General features: G+C 42.3%; 1 protein-coding gene across 1 annotated transcript in view; it reads right to left on the bottom strand.

Annotated features, from left to right (window-relative positions):
• Positions 1 to 4,964: 4,964 nt before the first annotated feature.
• PODXL (podocalyxin like) overlaps positions 4,965 to 21,991 on the bottom strand; it is a 262,424-nt gene continuing 245,397 nt past the window's right edge. Inside the window, exon 9 of the mRNA XM_086918925.1 lies at positions 4,965 to 14,566. Coding sequence (XP_086775051.1) covers positions 14,372 to 14,566 — 195 coding nt within the window. The 3' untranslated portion in view covers positions 4,965 to 14,371. The remainder of the gene's footprint in view (positions 14,567 to 21,991) is intronic.

Raw genomic sequence — 21,991 nt, 5'->3', positions numbered from 1 at the left:
ACCTTTACTTGTTCCGGCTCCATTGATGATTTTTTCCAATGGATGGAGAACCCCAGGTTTATCAGCGTTCTCGTCACTGTATGTGCGTCTCTCTTGCATTTCTGGTACGAGTTTGCTTTCACTAGCCAGTCGTCCAGGTAAGGATATACGTGTATTCCCTTCCTTCGTAGGTGCGCTGCGACTGCCGCGAGGCACTTTGTGAAGATCCTCGGTGCTGATTTTAGACCGAAGGCTAGTGTTGTGAATTGGTAGTGGCTGTCTCCGACCGTGAACCTGAGCATATGTTTGTGCGTTATGTTCATTGGTATGTGCAGGTAGGCGTCCTTGAGGTCTATCGTGACCATGAAGTCCCCAATCTGCAATTGCGGTAGCACCTCCTGCAGGGAGGTCATTTTGAATTTTTGTGTTCTTATGAATGTGTTCAGGAACCTGAGGTCCAGAATCGGTCTCATTGTCTCGTCGAGCTTTGGCACTAGGAAATACGTTGAGTATATTCCCTTGTTTCTTTCTTTGAAGGGAACCCGTTCTATGGCCTCCTTTTGAAGGAGCTCTCTCGCTTCTTCCTGAAGCCGCTGTAGCTGTTCGTTTGTCAGTGGCTTTCGCTTTGGTCTCCTGCTTGTTGGTCTCCCTTCCAATTCTAAGCAGTACCCGTATTGGATGATGTTTAGAATCCATTTGTCTGATGTGATCTCTCTCCATTCCTGGAGATAGAGTCTTAATCTTCCACCCACTGGTGTTACGTGGTGGTAGTTGTCCATTGTGTCCTGACCCCTTTGTACGTGTTGCCCCCCCGGGATCCCTTCTGTGGGCGGGCACACGGGTGTCTCTGAAGTCATTTAGAGGCGGGCTGCTGGACCCCTCTTTTATGCTGTCCACGTCCATTTCCTCTCCCTCGAAAGGACTGGCCCCTTGACTGGTACTGCCAGGACTGCTTCTGTTGACTCTGTTGCGCCTGCGAGTCAGCCTGGTGCGTCTGTTGGAAAGCCTGGTGTGAGGTACCTGGCTGGTTTCCACCTCTTCCGCCGGGCCTCCGTGACTGGGTGCCCCTTTTGTTGCCTCTGAACTGCAAAGCTCCCATGCATCGTGCAGTTTCATTGTCTTTCTTTAGTTGACTGAGTTTGTCGTCAACTGTTGTCCTGAACAGCGTCTCGCCGTTGAACGGAGTGTTCAAGATGCTGTGTTGCACTTCAGGCTTAAAGCCCGAGATTCTGAGCCATGCGTGTCTTCTTTCCGTGACACCCATCATCATGAGCCTGCTGGAGGTGTCTGCACCATCCAGGGCCGTCTTGAGGCAACAATTTGCCGCATTCTTCCCGTCTTCCACCAGTTTCTCAGCGTTCTGCCTGGCCTCCTGGGGTAGGTCTTTCACCAGTTTTCCTAGCTCCTCCATGATCTGGTACATGTGCCTGTTTATGAGGGCATTGGAATTAGCCATGCGCAATTGGGTCGCGCCATTCCGTTCGATCCTTCTGCCCACTAAGTCCATCCTTTTGCTCTCCTTATCAGGAGGAGGTCCAGAAGTGGTGGCCACGTTAGCCCTCTTCCTTGCTGTGGCTGTGATGATGGAGTCAGCTGAGACCACGCCAAGAATGTAGGCTGGGTCCTTCGATGAATGTTTGTACTTTTTTTCGGTTCTGGGAGTGACTGCCTTGCATGTTGCGTGCTCCCTGAATGCTTCCATCCCCTGCGCCAAGACGCTGTCGAGCATAGGTAGATACTGGCTCCTTGTTTGCGTGGGGAGTAATGTCTCAAGGAGAAAGTCCGCTTTCTGCTTCTCCTCGTCGAGCTTGACCTTGAAAGCTGTTGCCCCGACCTTATCACCGAGTTGTAAGCTCCGATGTCAACTGGCGGCGATGGCCTCGAGGGGTATGTGTCGACCGCCTCTTCTGGGATTTCGGTGTCGACATCCAGGTAATCCTCCTCCTGCGGGTCAGAGGTGGCCGACTCGGTGTCCAACCTGCTGTCCTCTTCCTCCTCATAGCTGTAAGCCTCGTAGGGATTCTCGTCCTCCTCCTAGTCGTCGACCATTTTGGTGCCAGGCTCATGTTCCTCGACCTGTTCCTCTTCCTCCTCGACCATTTCCCGCATGGGTGGCTTGGTCTTGTGGGGAATCGTGAAGGCTCTCATCTTGGCGTCGAAATCCTTTTTCCGCTGCAAGATGTTTTCCATTTCGGCTTCTAGTCGCCGTTTTTTTCTTTTCCATCTCGGCCGCGTTGTCCGCGCCGGGTTGTTCAGTCACTCTCTTCGGCGCCTGGCTCGGCTGCGAGAGCTTCGGCGTCGAGGCCTTGGACGTTGAACTGGGTTTCGGGTCCCTGTACGGCGTCGAAACTTTAGGGTCTTTCTCCCTCGACGTCGATCGGTCCTTTTCGGGGACGATCTTCGGCGACTTCTGCTGCTCAGCAGCTCTCGGCGCCAGGGACTCCTTCTCAGAGGATCCGCTGGGCCTGTGGGTAGCCGCGGACGTGAGGTGTCTCTGCGTCGGCGCTTTTGGGGCCTTGCCCTCGTTTTTTCGAGACTCTGAGTCTCTTGTGCTCTTGGGGAACGATGAGTCTTCTACCTTATCAGATGTCTTCGTATAATCGGTCTCTACGACCGTGTAGCTGTCGTCTTCGGCGGCAGCGTTGTCCTCTTCCTCCGAGGACATCCCCAGCTCGTACAGCGATGGCGTTGGGCCATTTCCTTTGAGGATGGCGTGCGCTACCCTCTGGCTCTTCCTTACACGAAGGGTCTTCGGGGCGAAGACGGAGCAGGCGTTGCAGTCTTCGCTTCTGTGGTCTACCGGTAGGCAAAGGTTGCAAACCGGGTGCTGGTCTTTCTGCGCGTACTTGTGGTGGCAGTTAGGGCAGAACTTGAACGGCGTGTTGTCCATCATCGAGTGTTTAGGCCTCCCTGGCCGCGCGAACGTCGACGATCGTCAAAGTCCTCGATGAATTCTCCTTCCTTTCGCCGGGCAGTGTTCGGCGAAGTCTTTCGTAGTCTTCTCCCTTCAATATCTTCTCCAATTTCAACGTTTTCCTAGTACTTTCTCCAAAAATGTCTGGAGCCCAATGGGAACGATCCAGACCCAACCGCGGAAAAAAGAATCTGAAGATGGCGCCCTAGGGTGGGAGCTTCCGCAGGAAGCATGCTGACGTCACTGGAAATACACCCAGGAAGGGGTGACGCCGACGCCCACGAAAAAAAAAAAAAACTAAGAAAAGACTACGAATCCTGACCCAACCACAAGACCGCGGAATATGCACAGCATAGTGAATCCAGAAAGATTCACGCTGCAAAACCACTGAGAAAGAAGGGCCATTACAATTCCCTTGATATGGGACCTTTAATTTGAGAATAATAGAACTTTTGAGTGGGGTGTTATATGATATGAAGCCTCCACCTAGACCTGCTCCATACGAGGCCTTGAATGCTTCGGAGCGTACTGCTTATGCCAAAGATAAGGAGAAATATCAGAACAGGGGTAAACGAATTGTTCGGATTTATATGGCCACTACATGGGATTCAGAACAGCAGAAGTGGAGTAGAGAAATAGTCAAAGGAGTTAGGATGTACCCTGAGGTAACCAATGAAAAACGTTAGAAACAAAATGCTCAGGGAGAGCAGGATGGAGAGAAACCAGATCAATCTGGTACAGATTATGACTCCAGTAAAGATTTCTTGTTGTCCCATTCTCCGCCTTATTATGCTGCCCCACCTTTTAATAGTGATGGTGCCACTTATAGCGGTACTGTTGCTACAACCCCTGTTGATCCCAATCAGTGTGGTACAAGTGGGAGCACCCTCTACTGCCTATCAAGTAGCTACTGTGCCAAATCTATCTGTTGCCATTGGAACTTTTCCAGTTGCCTTTGGGCTCACCATTGAATGGCCACTACATTGTGGGTAGTGGGAGGAGTGGCCACAGTTGAGTTTACTCCTACATCTCAGAGTTCCCAGGTAACTGATTGGAGTCCATCTCAGATTGTTCAGAGTAATAGGCCTGGAGGGAAGTTAGATTTTGAGCACAAAGAATAAGGCAAGTTCAGTCTAGCTTGATGAGTTAATTTGGTTCTTTAACGGATCACCCAATAGTGGTGAGACTGGTAGCAAGCGAGGAACATCAGTCCACTCCTGGTGAGAAACCCTTAGATGTTTAACTGTGAATAGAAGTAGATGAGTTAATCTTGGGGAATCTTGTCCTTTCTCAATGGCTGCAGCTGCCATGCTACAACACCCAGTTGGTGTATTTTGGGAATTGTAGTTTTATAAAAAACGTTCTTATTTACAAAGCCATTGTTTCATGAATAAAGCCTGTTTCTATTCGAGTCTTAATAATGTCCAACAAATTTCTTTTATCACTAACTTGATTAGATTAGTTCTTCCAACAAAATACCTTTTGGGGTGGGGGCATTATTATGCTTTATTTTATGCACAGTTTTAATTGCAATAGTTTATTAATATTCTCTTCTTACCCTCCAATGTGTGAATATCATTTTCTGCTTTTAATGTTGCCACACAAATTCTTCGTTTGCACAATTAATGTGAATAATGTTTGTAGACTCTTCTCAACATAACCCAGTCTTTTAGAGGGAAAGAATACATTTTTTGTACATTGCATTTATTTGTTTAAACTAATTAAAAGTACAAGTTAATGAATATTTCTAGAGAGCGAAATTTACAGAGGTAGTAGAATGACAGAAACACAAGTGAGCAGCAACTCATAAGTTACAGAGAAAAAATGGTGAGAGTAGAGAAACAGCAGCGTCCCTGAATTAAGCGATACTCTAAAACAGATCAGAACAGACACTAAGCACAAACAGCATCTTCTGCAATTTTAGACTTGTGGCCACAATCAGATTGTTTTTGTGTGCCAATGAATACTGAAACAATAGCGAGAAACACACACACATTTATATATATGTATATATATATAAATATTTGTTTTCTCTTTCTTGCATCTCTAAAATAGATGAGACTCACTCAAGTTTACACAAAAAGCAATAGTTTATTAACAGAATACATAGCTTTCAAAATATAATTTGTCAAAGTTTTAAAAACAAATATTACAGTCTCTTTTTAAACTCCTTTTTCTCAGTCACTTCCAGTGTGTAGTAGACTCCTGTTCCTGTAAAATAAACCACTAATCCTCAACTGTACAGCAAAGAGAGATCTGAAATGCCCGTAATAGATTTCTTACTTTTTTTCCTTGTCGCTACTGACCAGAGGTATTTCTATGCCAGGGCATCTGTAAAATATTTGTAACCTTGACAGTCAGTTAAGTGAGTATTGTTATAATTTGCCATGCACAAGAGCACAATCTGGATGTTATTTTTATTCATAACTAAAAACATGCAATTCAGAAATATGTGTGTCGTTATACATTTTGGTGACTGCACACATTGAATAGGTAGAGGTAATAGAGGTAAAGATTGGTAGAGACAAAAGCCTAGTAAAAAAACTGTCAGTCTGAATGATGAGACGTTTTAGATTCCTCTTATCTATGCCTGACAATTTTTCACATTCAGATAATTATAGAAATAAAAATGAAACCACTAAACACAGCAGCATCATGGGTTTTTAACATTTCTGCTTAAGCAAAAAGTCTTTCACAGATGAATGTTCAGTTATTGACTTATATTGAAAATATACACAAATATAATTAGGTAGATGTATTGATTGTCAAGTCTACAAACATAATTATAACAATTGCCTAAACCCCAGGGATTGAGAATTTTTAAACTGTGCATATTAACCTAACCTGTTGGTCCAGTCTGCTATTGTAATGCCACAACAGAAAGGGTGGTATATAGTTTGTGTTCTGCTAAATGTGAATCACCTTTGTATTCCTGCTCATTGACACACAGGCTCTGCTCTTCTAGCAATAGCGTTAAAGACATTCCTATTGAGAAACAGACACTCATTGCCTGCAAAATGTACATTCCAGCGATTGTCTTGGATATGGGTGATTTTCACGGAGTTAAACCTATTCAAAATAACTTCTGTATTACTTTGAAATAAACAGTTCATTTAAAAATCAATGACTTGATTTCCACAATGCCATGCATTTTTGCCACAGCAGCCAATTACATTGTTTCAAAGAAGTGGATATCCTTAAAAATGAGATTTAGCGTACAATTGGGCATTCTTTTTTCATGGTATGGGAGACTGTGCTGCAGTTCAAGCTTCTGATTCAAAGCTAACTTACATCTAACAAAAGTAGAAAAAGAGCTGCAAACATACAAATTGTGAAAGAAAGACCAGAAAAGTTTCATTTAGTCAATACTTAACATAAGACATGCAGTCGTATTTTTGTGGTCCAATTCAGATCTTTTTGTAAGTAAGATTTTTTTTCATATTGTTGTTTCACCAATAGTCTTCTAGAGCAATTCAATTTTAAAAAGGGAAGGAATGAGGAGACATATCACAGACTGCAGAACTTCTCTACTTACACATTTTTTTACATTATCTAACGGCATTTGAAATGAAAGCAGACCCCAAGGTATTTGCACTTTTTGAGAGGAGGCTCAGAATTTTACCAAAGAAAGTCACAGAAAATATGTGCCTCTACATGAGGCATCTGGCACGATCTATGGTCTGTATGGATTATTTCTTTATTGATGTGATTCAGTATAGAAAAGAAAATTGAGGTTGTTTATGTTTTTGTTCTGAATATTATCATGGATATTATCATGAATATTATTATGGTAATCATTTCAACGATTCAAGGATTAGAGTAATTTAGGTTGCTAGATCTTCAAATAAGTTCATTTATTTATTCATGTTCCAAACGTTTTCAAATTGAAAAGTACAACTGAGTTTCTCCTTTTGAATCTGTAGCTAAATGTATCTTACATTATTTGAAAGCATCAGTTATGAATAATGAATGTTGAGCTAATATTTAAAGGTTTTTAAGTTGTATTTTTGTGTTTGCTATTACAAGTCTTGAGAGTCTCTTTCAGTAAGGAGAAACACATAAACTGTAATTTCTTTCCATACATTGTCTTGTTCTCTAAATTATAAATTGTTTTCTGGACCACAGGTGGTTTTGAAATGCACCAATCATTTTACATAGGAATTGACAAGGAGGAAATAATAAACAATACAGATCAAATTAACAAAACTTGCAGTAGAGCATGGATTAAGAATTCCTGGGCATGTATAGAATTTAGTGTATTCAGCATTTACGCTAGAAATATGGTATGTTTTGATATTAGCTCCAAAAGGCTTCTCATAATGGTATTTTAACAGATTTCGCTTCTTTACAATTCTTAAGTTACAATTATAAAACAAATAGTTAACATAATTTCTCTGCCTATTTTCTACCATGATTCGCCTAGTTTTCACAGCAGATACAAATCTTGTATTTATACATACATGATAACCTGAAGACAACTTGAAAGAGTATATTACAAACATTTTCAGTGTACAAAAATCCTCTCTAAATTATACCTCGCTGACTCAATTTAGCTTTCATGTGTTTACTAATAGTTAGAAAATATATTTGTATTTTTCAACCTTAAAGCAGTGCACAAATATACAAAGTGTGTTTTAACTCTGCCACACAGCTATCAGTAGCTTTTACAGAACAATGAATATATAGGTTTGAACAAACATCAAACTCCGTTCTTTAGACAATATAAGAAAATAGAGGCTAGGAAGCTGACTGTATTGTAAAACTAAACAGAATATATTTTACGTCTTATTCCAGCTTCTCCATAATGATACGAAAAAGAGAATTTTCTTTCCACTCCATCTGCATTTGTAACCATAAAGAGTGCTCTTAACACATTCTAAATGTGTTTTAACGTAATGAGTTTTTCTATGTATATTTTATATCTAACATGTACAGCTTAAATATTAGTTTCTAAGTGAACTAATTCCCTGGATTCTAACACTGAAGCCGGGCCTATACACTTGAATTCTCGTGGTATTTTTTTAAACAAAATATTTACAATATAGGCACAGGCTATCATGTTGTTCCTTGATCTGAGACCTGAATGCGCTCATTGAGAACAGGAACCCATGATGAGTCATAAATCTGATGACTAGTGATAAGATTATATCAACATTTATCTTTACTAGGATGTTGTCAACAAAATTCAATGTCCTTTTTCCAAAATACCTGTATCTGTATCAATTTATGTTTTTTTCCATGTTAAGAAGCATGGACTATATGTATATACACAGGTTTTAGAGACAATAGTTAGGCTAAAAATGCAGCGTGGTTCTCAAATAGGACTGATTTCCAGAGAACTTAATTCGTAGTTGTGCACCGCCTTTGGATACCACTTCTTGAATCTGTTTTTTAATCTTGAAAAGGCAGTCTAGTTGACTGGTAGAGTTGTGATTTGAAACAAACAAACCTCTGGGCATGTACTGTTGGTTTTACATCAGGAGATTTGTAAAGCTGGGGATTCAAGGAGCAGTCAAAATGTTAAACAGGATTTCATCAACCACAAAATGAAAGACCTGCTAAGAAGAGCCTTTTCTGGTCATTCTCCAAGCAAGTCTTGTGTCCTAAAACAAGAGGACATTTATTCCACCATGTCACTCCTACTCATTAACTTATTTTGGTCCAGAGTCTTTCTTTATAATTTAAAAGGAAGAAGCCACTGAACGTTTCTCAGTAGGTGGTCTGATTCATAAACCTTCATTCTGTACTCAAGTGATTCTGTCTCTGCTTTATAGTTGCATAAAGTGGTCCTAGAACAAGGAACATTTTACTGCTCCTAATAGAGAACCAGTGTAGCTCATAGATAATCTGGCTAACATGTTCCCACCGTCTTAGACACTTCTACAGCTTAGTTTTGTGTATTTTGAAGATGATTTTGCACCATTTTTGTGATTATATACCAAAAATAGAACAGCAGTAATTTAACTTCGAGTCTATGATGACCTGCACTGTACTAGCCCAATTTTATTTTTTAGACAGCAGCGGTCTCTGCTTAACCAGGTGTTGGATGCAGCCACAAGTTTTGATAAGGCAGTGGTCTGCCATTCCTTGGAAAGGGAACTATTGAACATGACTGCTGGGGTCTCACAGTCACATTGCTCACATTCCAGTTTATAAGAAAGGCCCCTATGATTGTATGGCAGTTTTTAAACCCAACTAGCAGCAATTTGATTTTGTTAGCATTTGAGGCTATTCTGCTGTTGTGCATCCAAGCCTGGTTGCCAGCTAGCAGTGAAGACGAACAGGAAGAGTCTGCCTCAAAAACACCTAAGGGAGCACTTGCTGCGCATCGTCTATGTAAATGTGGAACCCGTTGCCAAATCTTCGGTTACAGGCAAGTTGAACGTTGCACAGTTTTAAACTTTTCCCCCACTATCCAATTAAAATTCACTTGCATTAAGACGTCGTCTATTTGCATCCTGTTAGATATCAATGCAGCACTAACCTCACTTAACATGTCCCATGGTTGTCTTGCTTGAGATGATACCCATTGTGTTATGCATGCCGATTATTCTGGTGGGTGCTAACCATGTCTACAACTTGCCGCCAGTGATAAAATGAAGTAGACACATGGGTTGCGATGGAACTCGTATATATTAGCACCCACTGGGAGGCACAGCCGGCAGCCAGCACAGCGCTTCTCACTCTGCCGTTGCTAGGTCACTCATCAAGTTTTCATGATGCACCTAACATTGCAGTGGGTACATCACACTTAAAGAGACAATTTACAACACTATTCCTTCACTTCCAACAGGACATATAGCCATTTCATATATACATTCAAAATCGAGAAGGAGAAGCCCCGAGGTACACTGCAGCGAGATACCACTCCAGACCACTCACTCTGTCCTATCCCATCTCCCAATTAGCCATCAAACCACTTAAGGAGACTGACAGCCTCATAACGTGTTGTAGCAGGTGATCAAGGACCCCATTGTTCTTAGTATCAAAAGTAGCCAAAAGGAACAGTAATCCTAATATTGCTGCAGAACCCACTTTCCTCTATCACCAGCAGTGTCTTCCTGACATTGAATAACAATGTTTCAGTGCATCTGTCAGGACTACACCTGTCGGCATAAGCCTTCCTCCAATGGCTCAAGGGTGTATGGGTCTACAGAGGTAAGCTATCTGACCATCTGCCTATTTAGAATGTGTGGTCAGGATGATTTGTTTTTTTACTCTGTCACCTCAGTGATATCCTGGTGATGAGAAAAAATTAAAATAAATAAATGACCTCCACACCATGGGAGAAAATTCCCATTGTTTCCAGGGCCTCTTTACTTTACTAAAAACAGACTCCCACTTTGATTTTGGAAAAAAAAAACATGTTAAAAGTTTGTTGTAAGCTCCTTACAGCAATGACGGAAGCACAGCAAACTTTTAGATAACTTTGTATGAACTGCTGTCATGGGGGTTCACAGAAACCCACAGTGTTCACCGTTGGGCGTTTACTCCATCTTCCAAAGTGTAAATGTGGCCCTTAGTGCGTGTTCGCTCGTATCACTGTTTCTCATATGCCATTTGAACTGTCACTCAAAGATTAAGCATGACATGGGTTCAATAATTAGCATCTTTCAAAGAAAATATTCAGGAACGTTCTAAATGAATGAGATTGCCCTCTATAGTAACGTGACATGTAAAGCTGAAAGAGCAACCAGGAAAGACGAATCACTGAATCGGGCCTTTTCCACTATTGAAGGGCGTAGCTTGGACTGGAAACAGGGGTGCTAGGCAGCATAGAAATGCCGATTATGTCTAATATTCAGCTTCCCTGTAGGTGTGGGGGAGGGAAGTCGGAGATATGCTATGTAACCTTCCCAACCACGTGATTCAGTGTTTGCTATGTACAGAGCTATGTTATATTTCTTCCATTGTCTCCCTTAAGGGTGGCCTATCTTCATATAAATCATTAAGAAATGATTTGTGTGGTCATTTCTGAATGCACATTTCGACGGCTATGTAGGCCATGTTCCTGTTTCTATCTCAACAAATAAAAAATTATTTGAAAAAGATGAGTACATAGAGATTACATAAATGTGAGGACGTTAACAAAAGGTAGTGGGAACTTTGTATGAAACAGACAAAAAAATTATCTAGAGATCATGTAATTTCTACTCTAGACATTCCAGTATAAAACTCACCTTTGTATGTGTCATGTCAATGAAATTGTGAAATTTAGATTTGGCTAAACTACAAGCAGTTTTAAAGCATACTTTGGTATAGTGTGAGTTACTGCCTGTTTGCCGTAGACATGAAAAACCAACCTATTGCACCCATGTCAATGTCCTAACGTCTTCCATCTGAAGTCCCTAAAGTTATGTACTTCACTCAACTAGGTAGTATTGCTGACCCCTTTCTTATGTAGACAATGTAGCTCTCCGCTTCTGTATGGGCCTTCGAGTGTTTACAAGTGACCACAAGTCAAGTTTGTCAGCTCCACTAGGTTTGGTGTCCATGTTTTGGCTGAACCAGACATAAATACCATTCCATACGGCACAACTCGATGGCCTGTAGCTCCCAGGGCTTAGTGTCTTCTGACTTGGAAAACTATTTTTGTCCTTCACTGTAGATGGAGTACATGAATGAGCTGTGCTGGATGGCACTGAATACTGCCTTCAGCAAGGCAGCTCTACTGAAGGGAGGATTGCTCCAATCTTCCCTTCTGCCCACATAGCATTGAGCCTTCCCCTTTGGTGGTCCAGAAAATACTTCCGCAGTAGAATGATTGTAAAACAGGTAATTTCATGAAGAATCTCGGAGAAATAGCCTTCAGTGTCTACATACTTTAAAATAAATTGAAATACAATGCAAATAAGATGGATTTGCATTTTGTCACAGGTTCAATAATGTCGTCGCTGCAGGATGTGAAAAGAAGGCACCTCAAAGTGCACTTTGGTCTCTGAGCGCATCTTCCCAGCCTGTTGTTTTTAGTTTGTCTGTCAATGCTCTTGCGGATACAATGAACAGTGAGTGGTCCATTCAGTTTTACAACCACAAAGGAACACAGTGTGGTTACATCAATGAGCATTTCCATTTGAGAAGCGATGTGTAATTTTTTTCCTAATGCCCCATTTCCATGTTCAAGTTTATGTCTAGTGGTACACCAGCTTGCCAAAGGGAATTCAATAAAGCAACGATTTACCAATAGCTCCTAATTGCTAACATCACTGCATACTAATTGCTACATGTTCATGATAAGGTTAGGCCATGTAAGACTAAGTCTTTGATGGTAAAATCAATGATTCTCCCTTCAGGTTAAGGCCACTCCCAAGATTCTTAGGTTCACCCTTGAAACAAGAAGCCCATTAGGCACTCACATCAACTCCACGTCAGTGTACAGGTTTGCATGAACAAGGCCTTGAGATTCCTGAAGCCCCTCTGGTCTTGGGGGAAACTTCCTATTCAGTGATATCCTTTGTAGTATTTAAGTAGCGTATAAAACTTGTATGGAGCATAGCTGAGAGGGCGACCTTCCACCTGCAGGCACGACAAACTGAGACCATCATAAAGTTATCGGGAGCAGCACACCAAACCCACCCCATTCTCCATGCACTGGTGGGTTGTATCTCAGAAACTGAACATAGATCCGCACTGGTCTATAAGTGTTTTAGGAATTGGCTATACCTTATCTAAGGCATGTTTGTTTCTTGTATATCACTTATCAGCTTCTAAAATGTAATTACAAGAAATCAAATTCATGCTTCTTGATCTAAGATGGATCTGGATAACCTGGGTTTTCAGTCGCTTTGGAATGTACTTTCTGGCGTGTAATGCGCGAGACCAATTCCATTTGTGAATGCAAATTTAATATCAGCTGATTTAATGTTTGTTGAAGGCATATGTGGAGCTGTGCCTAGTTTTATATGGACTATATTTTGTGAGATAAGTCTGCTGTAGTTCTGTAGAGATCAGTACATAAGATTGTTACAGTTCAATGATGCCCTTACTGGCAAAACATGGGCAATTCCATAGCCTGTGTAGCAACCATATTAGGATCAGTCAGGATGCAACTTCCTTCTGCTCAGTAGGTGATGATGTGCCAGTAAGATGGGCCACACAAGAAGGACAAAAGCATGTGAGCGGTATAGGCTGTAAGGGATATTGGAGTCTGTTCATCAAAATGGGGGAATTATGTGACTAAGCATTCCCATTTTTTCCATAAATGATTTTCCAGAGGAGTAATAGTATACAGGAAGTGTGACTTGTGATCTGAATCCTACCACTGGCTTCACTTGAAGCACTTCTTGTTTTCTTTTATTGTCCTTTTGTCCTTAATGCAGCTCCTCATTGGCTCTTTGTGTTGTTGCAAAGAAGCATAGCAACAGTTTCCAAATTAGTAGGATTTCTGTTATTTTCTCTCACTCCCTCAAGAGATCTGAGCAAATCTTACAACATGAATCATGCATCAAAAACAGCCACATCATCTTAATCTACTCTGCTTGATATATACTTGAAAATTTACTGATTGGCCACAGTTTTGTACAGTTTTCATGCCAACTCTCTTCACTCTGTAAGAGGCCAGCTAATTTATCCCTTTATCTCTTCTCCCACACCTGGTTGGAAGGAATGCACAGTTGTGCTTGCTGTGTTTTCAGCAAAGAACCAACTCAGATACCCCATAAACTGTTTATTCATGTGGATTGAATAACATTAGATAGGCTTGGGTCTTTTTGAGTAGATGGTCCACCTGGCAAAATACCTGTTTCTCCCATATTAACAATGAACTGTTTAATTTGTGGGTAACATCGCACTCATGTAGTGAGTGAGCTACAGTGTAGTGAACAAATTAAAGAATGCAATTGACCCTCTGGTCACCTAGGCAAATTACATTCTTGTTTGGGTTCTACTGATGTTGCACAATGACACATATGATCTTGGCACCACTTTTTTGCATGTAGTTTAAGTTAGCCTTCTCCAGAGCAATAAATATGGGTGACTCTGCCTCAGGAACACTAGTGAAGCATCATGTGTTCAGTCTCGCTACTGTTTAGGAGATACATAGGACAGATGTGAGTTAAGGATGTGTGTTCCAAGGCATTGATCCATCCTCTGCCAAGGATACTGCAAACACATTTCCTTCCTGCATTGCTTGTAAGTTGCCCAAAGACAACGCACTTTATATACATTGACCACAAAAGTAATTCTATTCGGCTGGAATGCATCCGTCTAGAAAAATATACAGGTGTCTTTTTTTGAACCAACATAAAGGTGAGGCACTGGGATGATTTTTCAAGACAGTGCCTATCCTGGCACAGTAGAGGCACCTGGTGCTTGCCTGTTGGAGAGTTTACAGAATTGGCCACATCATTGTTCTTTAGTGTTGCATTGGACGATGAATCCAACACTCTCCAATATTTCTTAGTGAGAGTGCTATTCAGGGTGGCACTTTTGGTTATAAATCAGCCTGTCTGACTGCTTGCATTTTTACTTCTTTCCATTTTATAAATGGGTATCCTCCTCCTCGTCATCCAGATCCTCCTTTCCTAAGTTGTCCAATGGAACGATCCAGCTGTCCCCAAGGTCTCCGTTTAGACCAGTCTTCTTCTCCTGCATCTCAGGGGAAGTCTCCATAACTTCCAGTGTTGGATTATCATGGTATCCGTTCTCCATGGTCTGCAGTTCTTCTGTGAGGCGCTGTTGAATGAAAGAAATAAAAAAGGCAGTCAGAGCTGGGGGAAGTGGACCAAGTGTATTGTGTTTCAAAACACATACCATAACATACTATGCCCTAGCCTAGGCTGTCGATTTTAGGTTTAAACCTATAATAACTGATAAAACCCCACTGAAAGAGAAATAGCCCATACCAGTGAAAACATATAAACACTGAAAAAACACCTGCACAACCACAAACTAAGTGCCATTCAAAGAAAGGAAAAAGAGAGTAAAACTGTCATTTGTTTTCTTCCTGAAGGGGCCAATACAATGTAATTGTGTTATAAAAGCTAGCAGTAAGAAAGTCTGGGCTAACAATATTCTGCTTGAGTGTTGTTGTTTAGGGATGCCACTAAAATATTGTTTCTCCTTCCTTTTGTTTTTTTTCAGTTTTGTGGTCTTTGGTCTAAAGATGCAGGGTTTAGAAGCATGTTTTAGGTCTTGTTTAATTATTTTATAAACTGTAGAGAATCAGGAAATATCAAAATCATATTTGATATTTTGGCTGCGTTTGATTCTTTTACTGATAGGTAAAATAGCTGGTTTCATAAGAATCTTTCCTAATATTGTCATCACATTTACCCACAGGAATGGGTAAAAACCCTTAATGCGTCAGACCCCAGTTCCTAGTGAGTCAGTATTGATAGTAGGCGAATTGCCAACACCTCAGGCTTCAAACATTCAATGCAAAGTATAGTGTATTGTCACAAGTATATGTGCAAAGAGCGCTATAACAAGCATCTGGGATAGTGGTTAAAACCCTAGACTTTTGGAAGACATGGAATGTAGTGTCACTTGGAATGCTTTGCAAAAACGGTTCTTTCCAAGTTCTTTCCAAGTTCAACAAAGATTGGAGTGATATTGTTTGTATTTCCAGTGATTCAGTTATGTACATGAAAAAATTGTGTGATGATCTGTCAAAGTTGATACCCGAGTTGAAGTGCTTTCCTGTAAGAGATCCTTGCCACTTGTTAGATGGTTTGCTGAAAGCATCTTTACAATCTTCAGAGTTAATGAGGAATGCTATTGACTTTTAGCCCACTCTGGTGCACTGTTTTCTTATGCACAGGAATTAAAATGCAAATATTTATCATTCTGTGCTTTGTGTTGCACCAAGAAAGAGTCATCCCAACTGTGTCCCTTAGCTGATGGTTTTCAGTCCAAGGGGCCATGAATGCTATATTATCCATGCTATAATATCACATATTGATAGTGATGTGAAAAAGTGCACTCTACTGCATTCTTCGATTTTTACAGGAAAACATGATTGCTGTAGTTGACATAATAAAAATACTAGAGTCTGAAAACGCCCTTGTCTGCCAAGTGTTCAGCATAATTGGTGTAGAAGATATGAAACATCTCCTTGAGAGTAGGCTGGGCGACACCTTTAGTGACTTTGGCACTGCAACATGTTCCATGGTAGAGTGCTTGCCACTTGGTAAGCAAAGCAATGGTGAAGAGCAATTCAGGAACTTTTATTTTACAATGTATGAGAAATGGCTTGCAATGATGCATAGAAATGTCCCTTCACCACTAATGGCATTTGAATTCAATGAAACCTCACTGTGGTACTCTGTTTTAGATCCCTTCCGTAAAGGGGAATTTCCTCCGTATTTTCAAAAGTGCTGCTTCATTTTTGACCGCTTCAATACCTATGAGGGCATAAGCGCCCAGATCAGCGCAAATGTTGCAGAACCTCCCCTGAGAATCGCAATCTTCAAGTGAACCAGTATTGGCATGGAAAGATATGTCAGTGGCCAGAGTTAACAAATTGTGTACTGGAGGTTTTGGAGTTGCCCATCTCAAGTGCCAATGTGGAGAGGGCCTTTTCACAGAAGCTCACATGGAAAGGAAAGAGCGAGCGCACATGACCAAAGACTCACTGAAGAAGTATTGTATGGTGTACTACAATAAGTTTAATTTGCAAATATCTGTTTAGACCTCATATACACTATACTTACACTGTCTATATACCATGCACAATCAGTGCAGAAAACAAGCAAAAATAAAAGCAAAACGTTCCATAAACACTGGAAAAACGCTGTCTCTGTAGTTTTTAATGGCGCGAAAATGTGTAACCACTGATGACCACAGTTTTTTTTAAAGGTATTGAAATCACTTGAAAACACTGAAAAAACCTCACCAGAATTTACCAAAAATAGAAACTGAAAACAGGAAAGCCTTTCCTAGCCTCTATCAAGCAGCAGAGGTATTCATTTCAGAGCGACAGGTATGTAACTAAATATGTAAGCAGAATGCCACAGTTATGTGAAAAAACACGTAAAACAGTACAAAGAGCATTGGAGCAAATGACACACCATTTCTGCAGTGTGAGTGGGTTTAAACACTTCATCTGCCTTCTACCAGCCATTAATGAATGTCCATCAGCAACAGTTTATAACAGTCTGATGGTGAAGGCTGTTTACCATAGACAGTCCCTATAATGTATGGTGGCACTTACAATAACCTTTTAGCGTTGACACTTCTCAGGACGTATATGTAGATTATTCCCTGTGCATTTGGAGAACTCCTGCTACCTCTATAAATGCCCTCCTTCTGTGGGAACTCATGTTCTCCTGCTAAGTTGCTTAATGGTATAGAATTTACACTTCAAGGAGGTAGCACCACAGCACTAGAGACAATGTGGAAGGAGAGGTGGAAACTAGAGATAAGGGGGAAACAAAAGCAAGGAGAGACTAGCAAGATTACAGGGGTGAAGGTGGACCTTTGGGAATTGGGTGGTGCTCACAAAACACTAAAACAACACCAAACACAGGGCCTTTTGAGTAACCTGGCGTTTGCAACTGAGTAGCAGTGAGGAATAGAAGGTGCAAACTGTTGCCATTCATGCCATAACCAAAACGTATGAAACCGTGAGGATTAAGGGGTCCTCTGTTTCATGTCCTTCCTGCAAGGGCTTTGTTGCTGAAAGCCTTCTCAAATACTGCCTCTTTTTACATGGCTAACTTTTGACACGTTACCCTTCTGATTCTAAAGCCCCACTCTCTTTCTCGTAATAGTTCTTTCTTTCTTTTTGAAGTTTTCAAAGAGAACAGACGAATCTACGGCCCACAAAGAAAGGAAGAAAGAATCAAACTTTGAGATCTTTAACTTCAGACACGCGCAGTGTATATATGGATAATCAGACACAAGAAGTCAGCAATTCGCAGAGTTCTCCTCATGTGCTCCATGGCCTTTCTAGTAGTGCTAACACACGTTTGTATTCCGAATTTACACTTTGTAGGAAGCAGAGGGTGAGACCATGCACACGGATTCAAAACTGCATGGTGCGCCTAGAAGTCTACAGCAGGTGCAGAATCCCATCCGCTTCTTGAGCCTGCGAGCCCTTTCATATGAATCTGTATTTGTATTGCATTGTAACAGAGTTAAAGCTGCAAGGGGTCGTTTTGGTTATTGACAACAGAGACCAGACACAGCTACATTGGTCTGCTGTTTCAATAGCTAAACGATATATTGATTTCGCAGGAGGGTCTTGGAATCCCATATCACCTTGTGATAACCTTAGAGCAAACCAGTGCCACTACACACAGTGAAAGCACGCCATTGTCTCAAAAAGTGATTTCCGAGCAAGCCTCTTCTCCTTGATCACAAGTGGGTTAGTAAGATCTTCCTGGCCCGTAAACAGACTGGAGAAAAGAGCGCAAACACTTATATGTCTAAAAATGCACCAATCTTCTGAAAATATTGTCATAATTGGTGATAAAGTAGAGCCGGAAAGTCTGCACTGTGCAAATTATTATTTCTATACTTTTACAACACACATCCACAATATTATTTAGAGTAGTCGAAACCATTGTCTTTACTTTTTCCCTTCATGTTCAAAATATTTTTACAAAGCTCAAAGCCATATTTGTGTTTTTTCCATGAAAACCTTTTGCAATTCACCAAGTTAGAACATTGTTACATACATAATTATTATCTCCCCAGCCATCAATTCTCTCACTCTTCCCCAAAACACATCCTCTAGCAAACACCACTTATCACATCATACCAATTCAAGCCACACCCCACAGACAGCATGGATTACAATAGGAAAAGGTCTTCAATGTCGGTCTTTGTTGTGTTGTGGGCTGGAATCACATCTAAAATCAGTAGACGCACGTTTCAGTGGGTGAAAATAATTCTGTATTCACCTTTGTCAGGACCACACTTTAATTAATATTTACTCAGTAAGTACGCTTGGCTGGTGGCAGCAGCCTAGCCCTCTTGAACCCTGCTAATCAGCGCATTGCAGTGCGGTTACTTGGAAGAAGCGGTTGCTCGCTCTAGCGCGATTAGGCGCTAGCGCGAAGGAATATTTTATTCCAATTTTAAAAATTACTAAAATCATTTAAGCAATTTGTTATCATTTACTTACCTGCACTACTGTATTTTTTGTGTGTCGTCCGCCCCGTTCCATCGCGGCTGGTGCCGTTTGTGTGGAGGGTGAGACGTGCCGCCATCTTTGGTGTAGCCGGACCAGACTGAGCGGTCTAGCTTTCCTCTGAGGCCGTCCATAAAACTCTCTTTCACTCAGGGCCACTCGAGTACGCTTGGCTGGTGGCAGCAGCCTAGCCCTCTTGAACCCTGCTAATCAGCGCATTGCAGTGCGGTTACTTGGAAGAAGCGGTTGCTCGCTCTAGCGCGATTTAGGCGCTAGCGCGAAGGAATATTTTATTCCAATTTTAAAAATTACTAAAATCATTTAAGCAATTTGTTATCATTTACTTACCTGCACTACTGTATTTTTTGTGTGTCGTCCGCCCCGTTCCATCGCGGCTGGTGCCGTTTGTGTGGAGGGTGAGACGTGCCGCCATCTTTGGTGTAGCCGGACCAGACTGAGCGGTCTAGCTTTCCTCTGAGGCCGGCCATAAAACTATGTGCATCCAGGAGCGCAGCGGACGAGCGCAGCGGGCGCGACGAAGGCGCGCTCAAGTCAAGCCCGTCTGCGCCCGTCCGCGGCAGACCGGGGCTCGGGGCCACAACCCCTGGTCAAAAACACAAATACTCCGCTGCTTCGCTGCTATCATTAAGACCCTCTGACAGCGCTAGCTTTCCCCCACCCGCCCACATTTTAAAGCGTGCCGCCACGCATGGTATCTTAAAACCTGAGTTCGGACTCGCAAAAGTCCATAAGCCTACACTCTGGTCTGCCCCCTCGTCTCCACCCATGCCTCTGACTACTCTCAAATGTCTGTACCTAAACACCAGGTCCATGGTAAAACATTACCTGACATCTTCCTTCTGCTCCACGCCGAACAACCAGATCTTTTATGTCTTTCTGAGACTTGGTTAAACGAGGCATCCTTACCTGACATCCTGGCGGCAGTCCCTGCTGAGTACTACATACTGCATGTTGACAGGCCACTTGGTAAAAGGGGCGGAGGGGTCGCTGCGATCATTCGCAAAAACCTTAAAGCCTCCCTCTTACCTTCCTGTGATCTGATTGGCTCAGACAATTTAATTTTTAAAATGGATTTGGACACGGGATCACTTCTTGTAATCCTCATATATCGGCCCCCTCAACACATGCCCACTTTTGTTGCATCCCTAGCGGGACAACTTGCCCCCCTAATTATCACCCATGACAAAATTGTACTATTGGGGGATTTTAATCTTTGGCTGGACTCTGTGGAATCTGACTCTCAGGCAGCCACACTGAAAGAGTCTTTTTTGGACCTCAATCTCATTCAACACATTCACCTCCCTACCCATGAGAAAGGACATAGCCTCGACCAAATTTGGTCCCAGAACATCTCTCTGGCAGTGAATTCCATCTTGCCGTGCATTTGGTCGGATCATTTCCTGATCAACTTTAGCATTTCCATCGCAAAAAACAACAAACCTAAGTCACATCAAGGTGGGAAGGCAAGAATGTGGAAGAATGTAGTTATTCCAGCATTCCTTGATTCATTAACCTCTACCTCTCCATCACTTGATCAGGACATCGATGAATCAGAAGTAGCTTTTACTGAGTGGCTGCTTCTTGCAGCTGATGCTCATGCACCCTATATCGACTTCTCCCGCTCTCGCCCCAATGACGCTCACAGATGGTACACACCTCACCTGAAAAGCCTTAAACTTAAGGCTCGTCAAATGGAGCGTAAGTGGCGTGTAGCCTATTCAGAAGACGACAGGGTCAATTTTCGCAGAGCTCGTAGGGACTACCAAAATCTTATTCTTAAATGCAAAACCGACTACTTCTCAGACAAAATCTCTAAAGCTCAAAATAAGTCAAAAGAGCTATTCAATATTGTGGACAATCTTTGCTCTAACGATAGAACTTCTCTTCCGATAGTCCCCACCCAAGAACTCTGTAACACACTGAACTCTTTTTTCCATGATAAAATCTGCTCTATCAAGCAAAGTATCCCCATCACTCAGTGTCCTCTTGTGTCTGATGACACACTGCACAACCCCACCACCTTAGATTCCTTTCCCCTCATAGATCAGACTCAACTACCTAAACTTCTCACCAAAGTCAAAACAGGTTCCCCCGATGACATTTGTCCCCCTTACATCTTGAAAGAAGTGGGCACCTATCTTCCTGAGTGTCTACTTTCTTTAATGAACGGATCTCTCTCACAGGGTAAAGTTCCATGTGGTCTGAAAAAAGCTCTTCTTGTCCCCCTCCTAAAAAAGGCAGGAGCAAACCCACTAGATCCTATCAACTACCGACCTATTTCGCTGCTGCCATACTGTGCGAAACTGTTGGAGTCACATGTCTGTGAAAGCATCTCCAGCTTTTTGGAAAAAACCGAGTACTTGGCACCTAATCAAGCAGGGTTTCGTCCCTGCCATTCCACCGAGGCGGTCATCCTCTCGGTGCTAAACACTCTAAGGCGGAACGCAGACGCAGGAATCCATCAGGCGCTTGTGCTTTTGGACCTATCTGCTGCATTCGACACGGTCGACCACACCATCTTGGTCGACCGTGTCGAACAGGCAGGTCTCAGGGGTCCTGCATTGAGCTGGATCCGCTCTTTTCTCACGGGCCGCACTCAATCGGTCAGATTGGGCTCTTTCTCTGCCCCCATCCTACCTACCACCTGTGGGGTACCACAAGGCTCCTCATTGTCCCCCCTGCTCTTTAATGTGTACCTACGCCCTCTTCTGCACTCGCTCCGTAATGCTAATGTAACCATCTTCAACTATGCGGATGACTTGCAGCTCATCTTTCCTCTTAACACCCAGGACTCAGTGGTTGAATTCCAAAGAACTATGTCCCACATACTGAGTTGGATGAGCTGCAGCCATCTGAAGCTCAATCCGGGCAAGACCGAGTTGATCTTGCCCGGACAGAGCTCGCTTAGTTGGAACTCCAGCTTCTGGCCCATCAGTATGGGAGTCCCCCCATCTAAATCAACGGTGGTCAAGAGCCTAGGTATCCTTATCAGCGAGGATCTC

Source organism: Lissotriton vulgaris, chromosome 1_1 (assembly GCF_964263255.1).
Source record: "Lissotriton vulgaris chromosome 1_1, aLisVul1.2, whole genome shotgun sequence".
NCBI classification, from domain to species: Eukaryota; Metazoa; Chordata; class Amphibia; order Caudata; family Salamandridae; genus Lissotriton; species Lissotriton vulgaris.
This window is presented reverse-complemented; position numbering and strand designations above follow the sequence as displayed.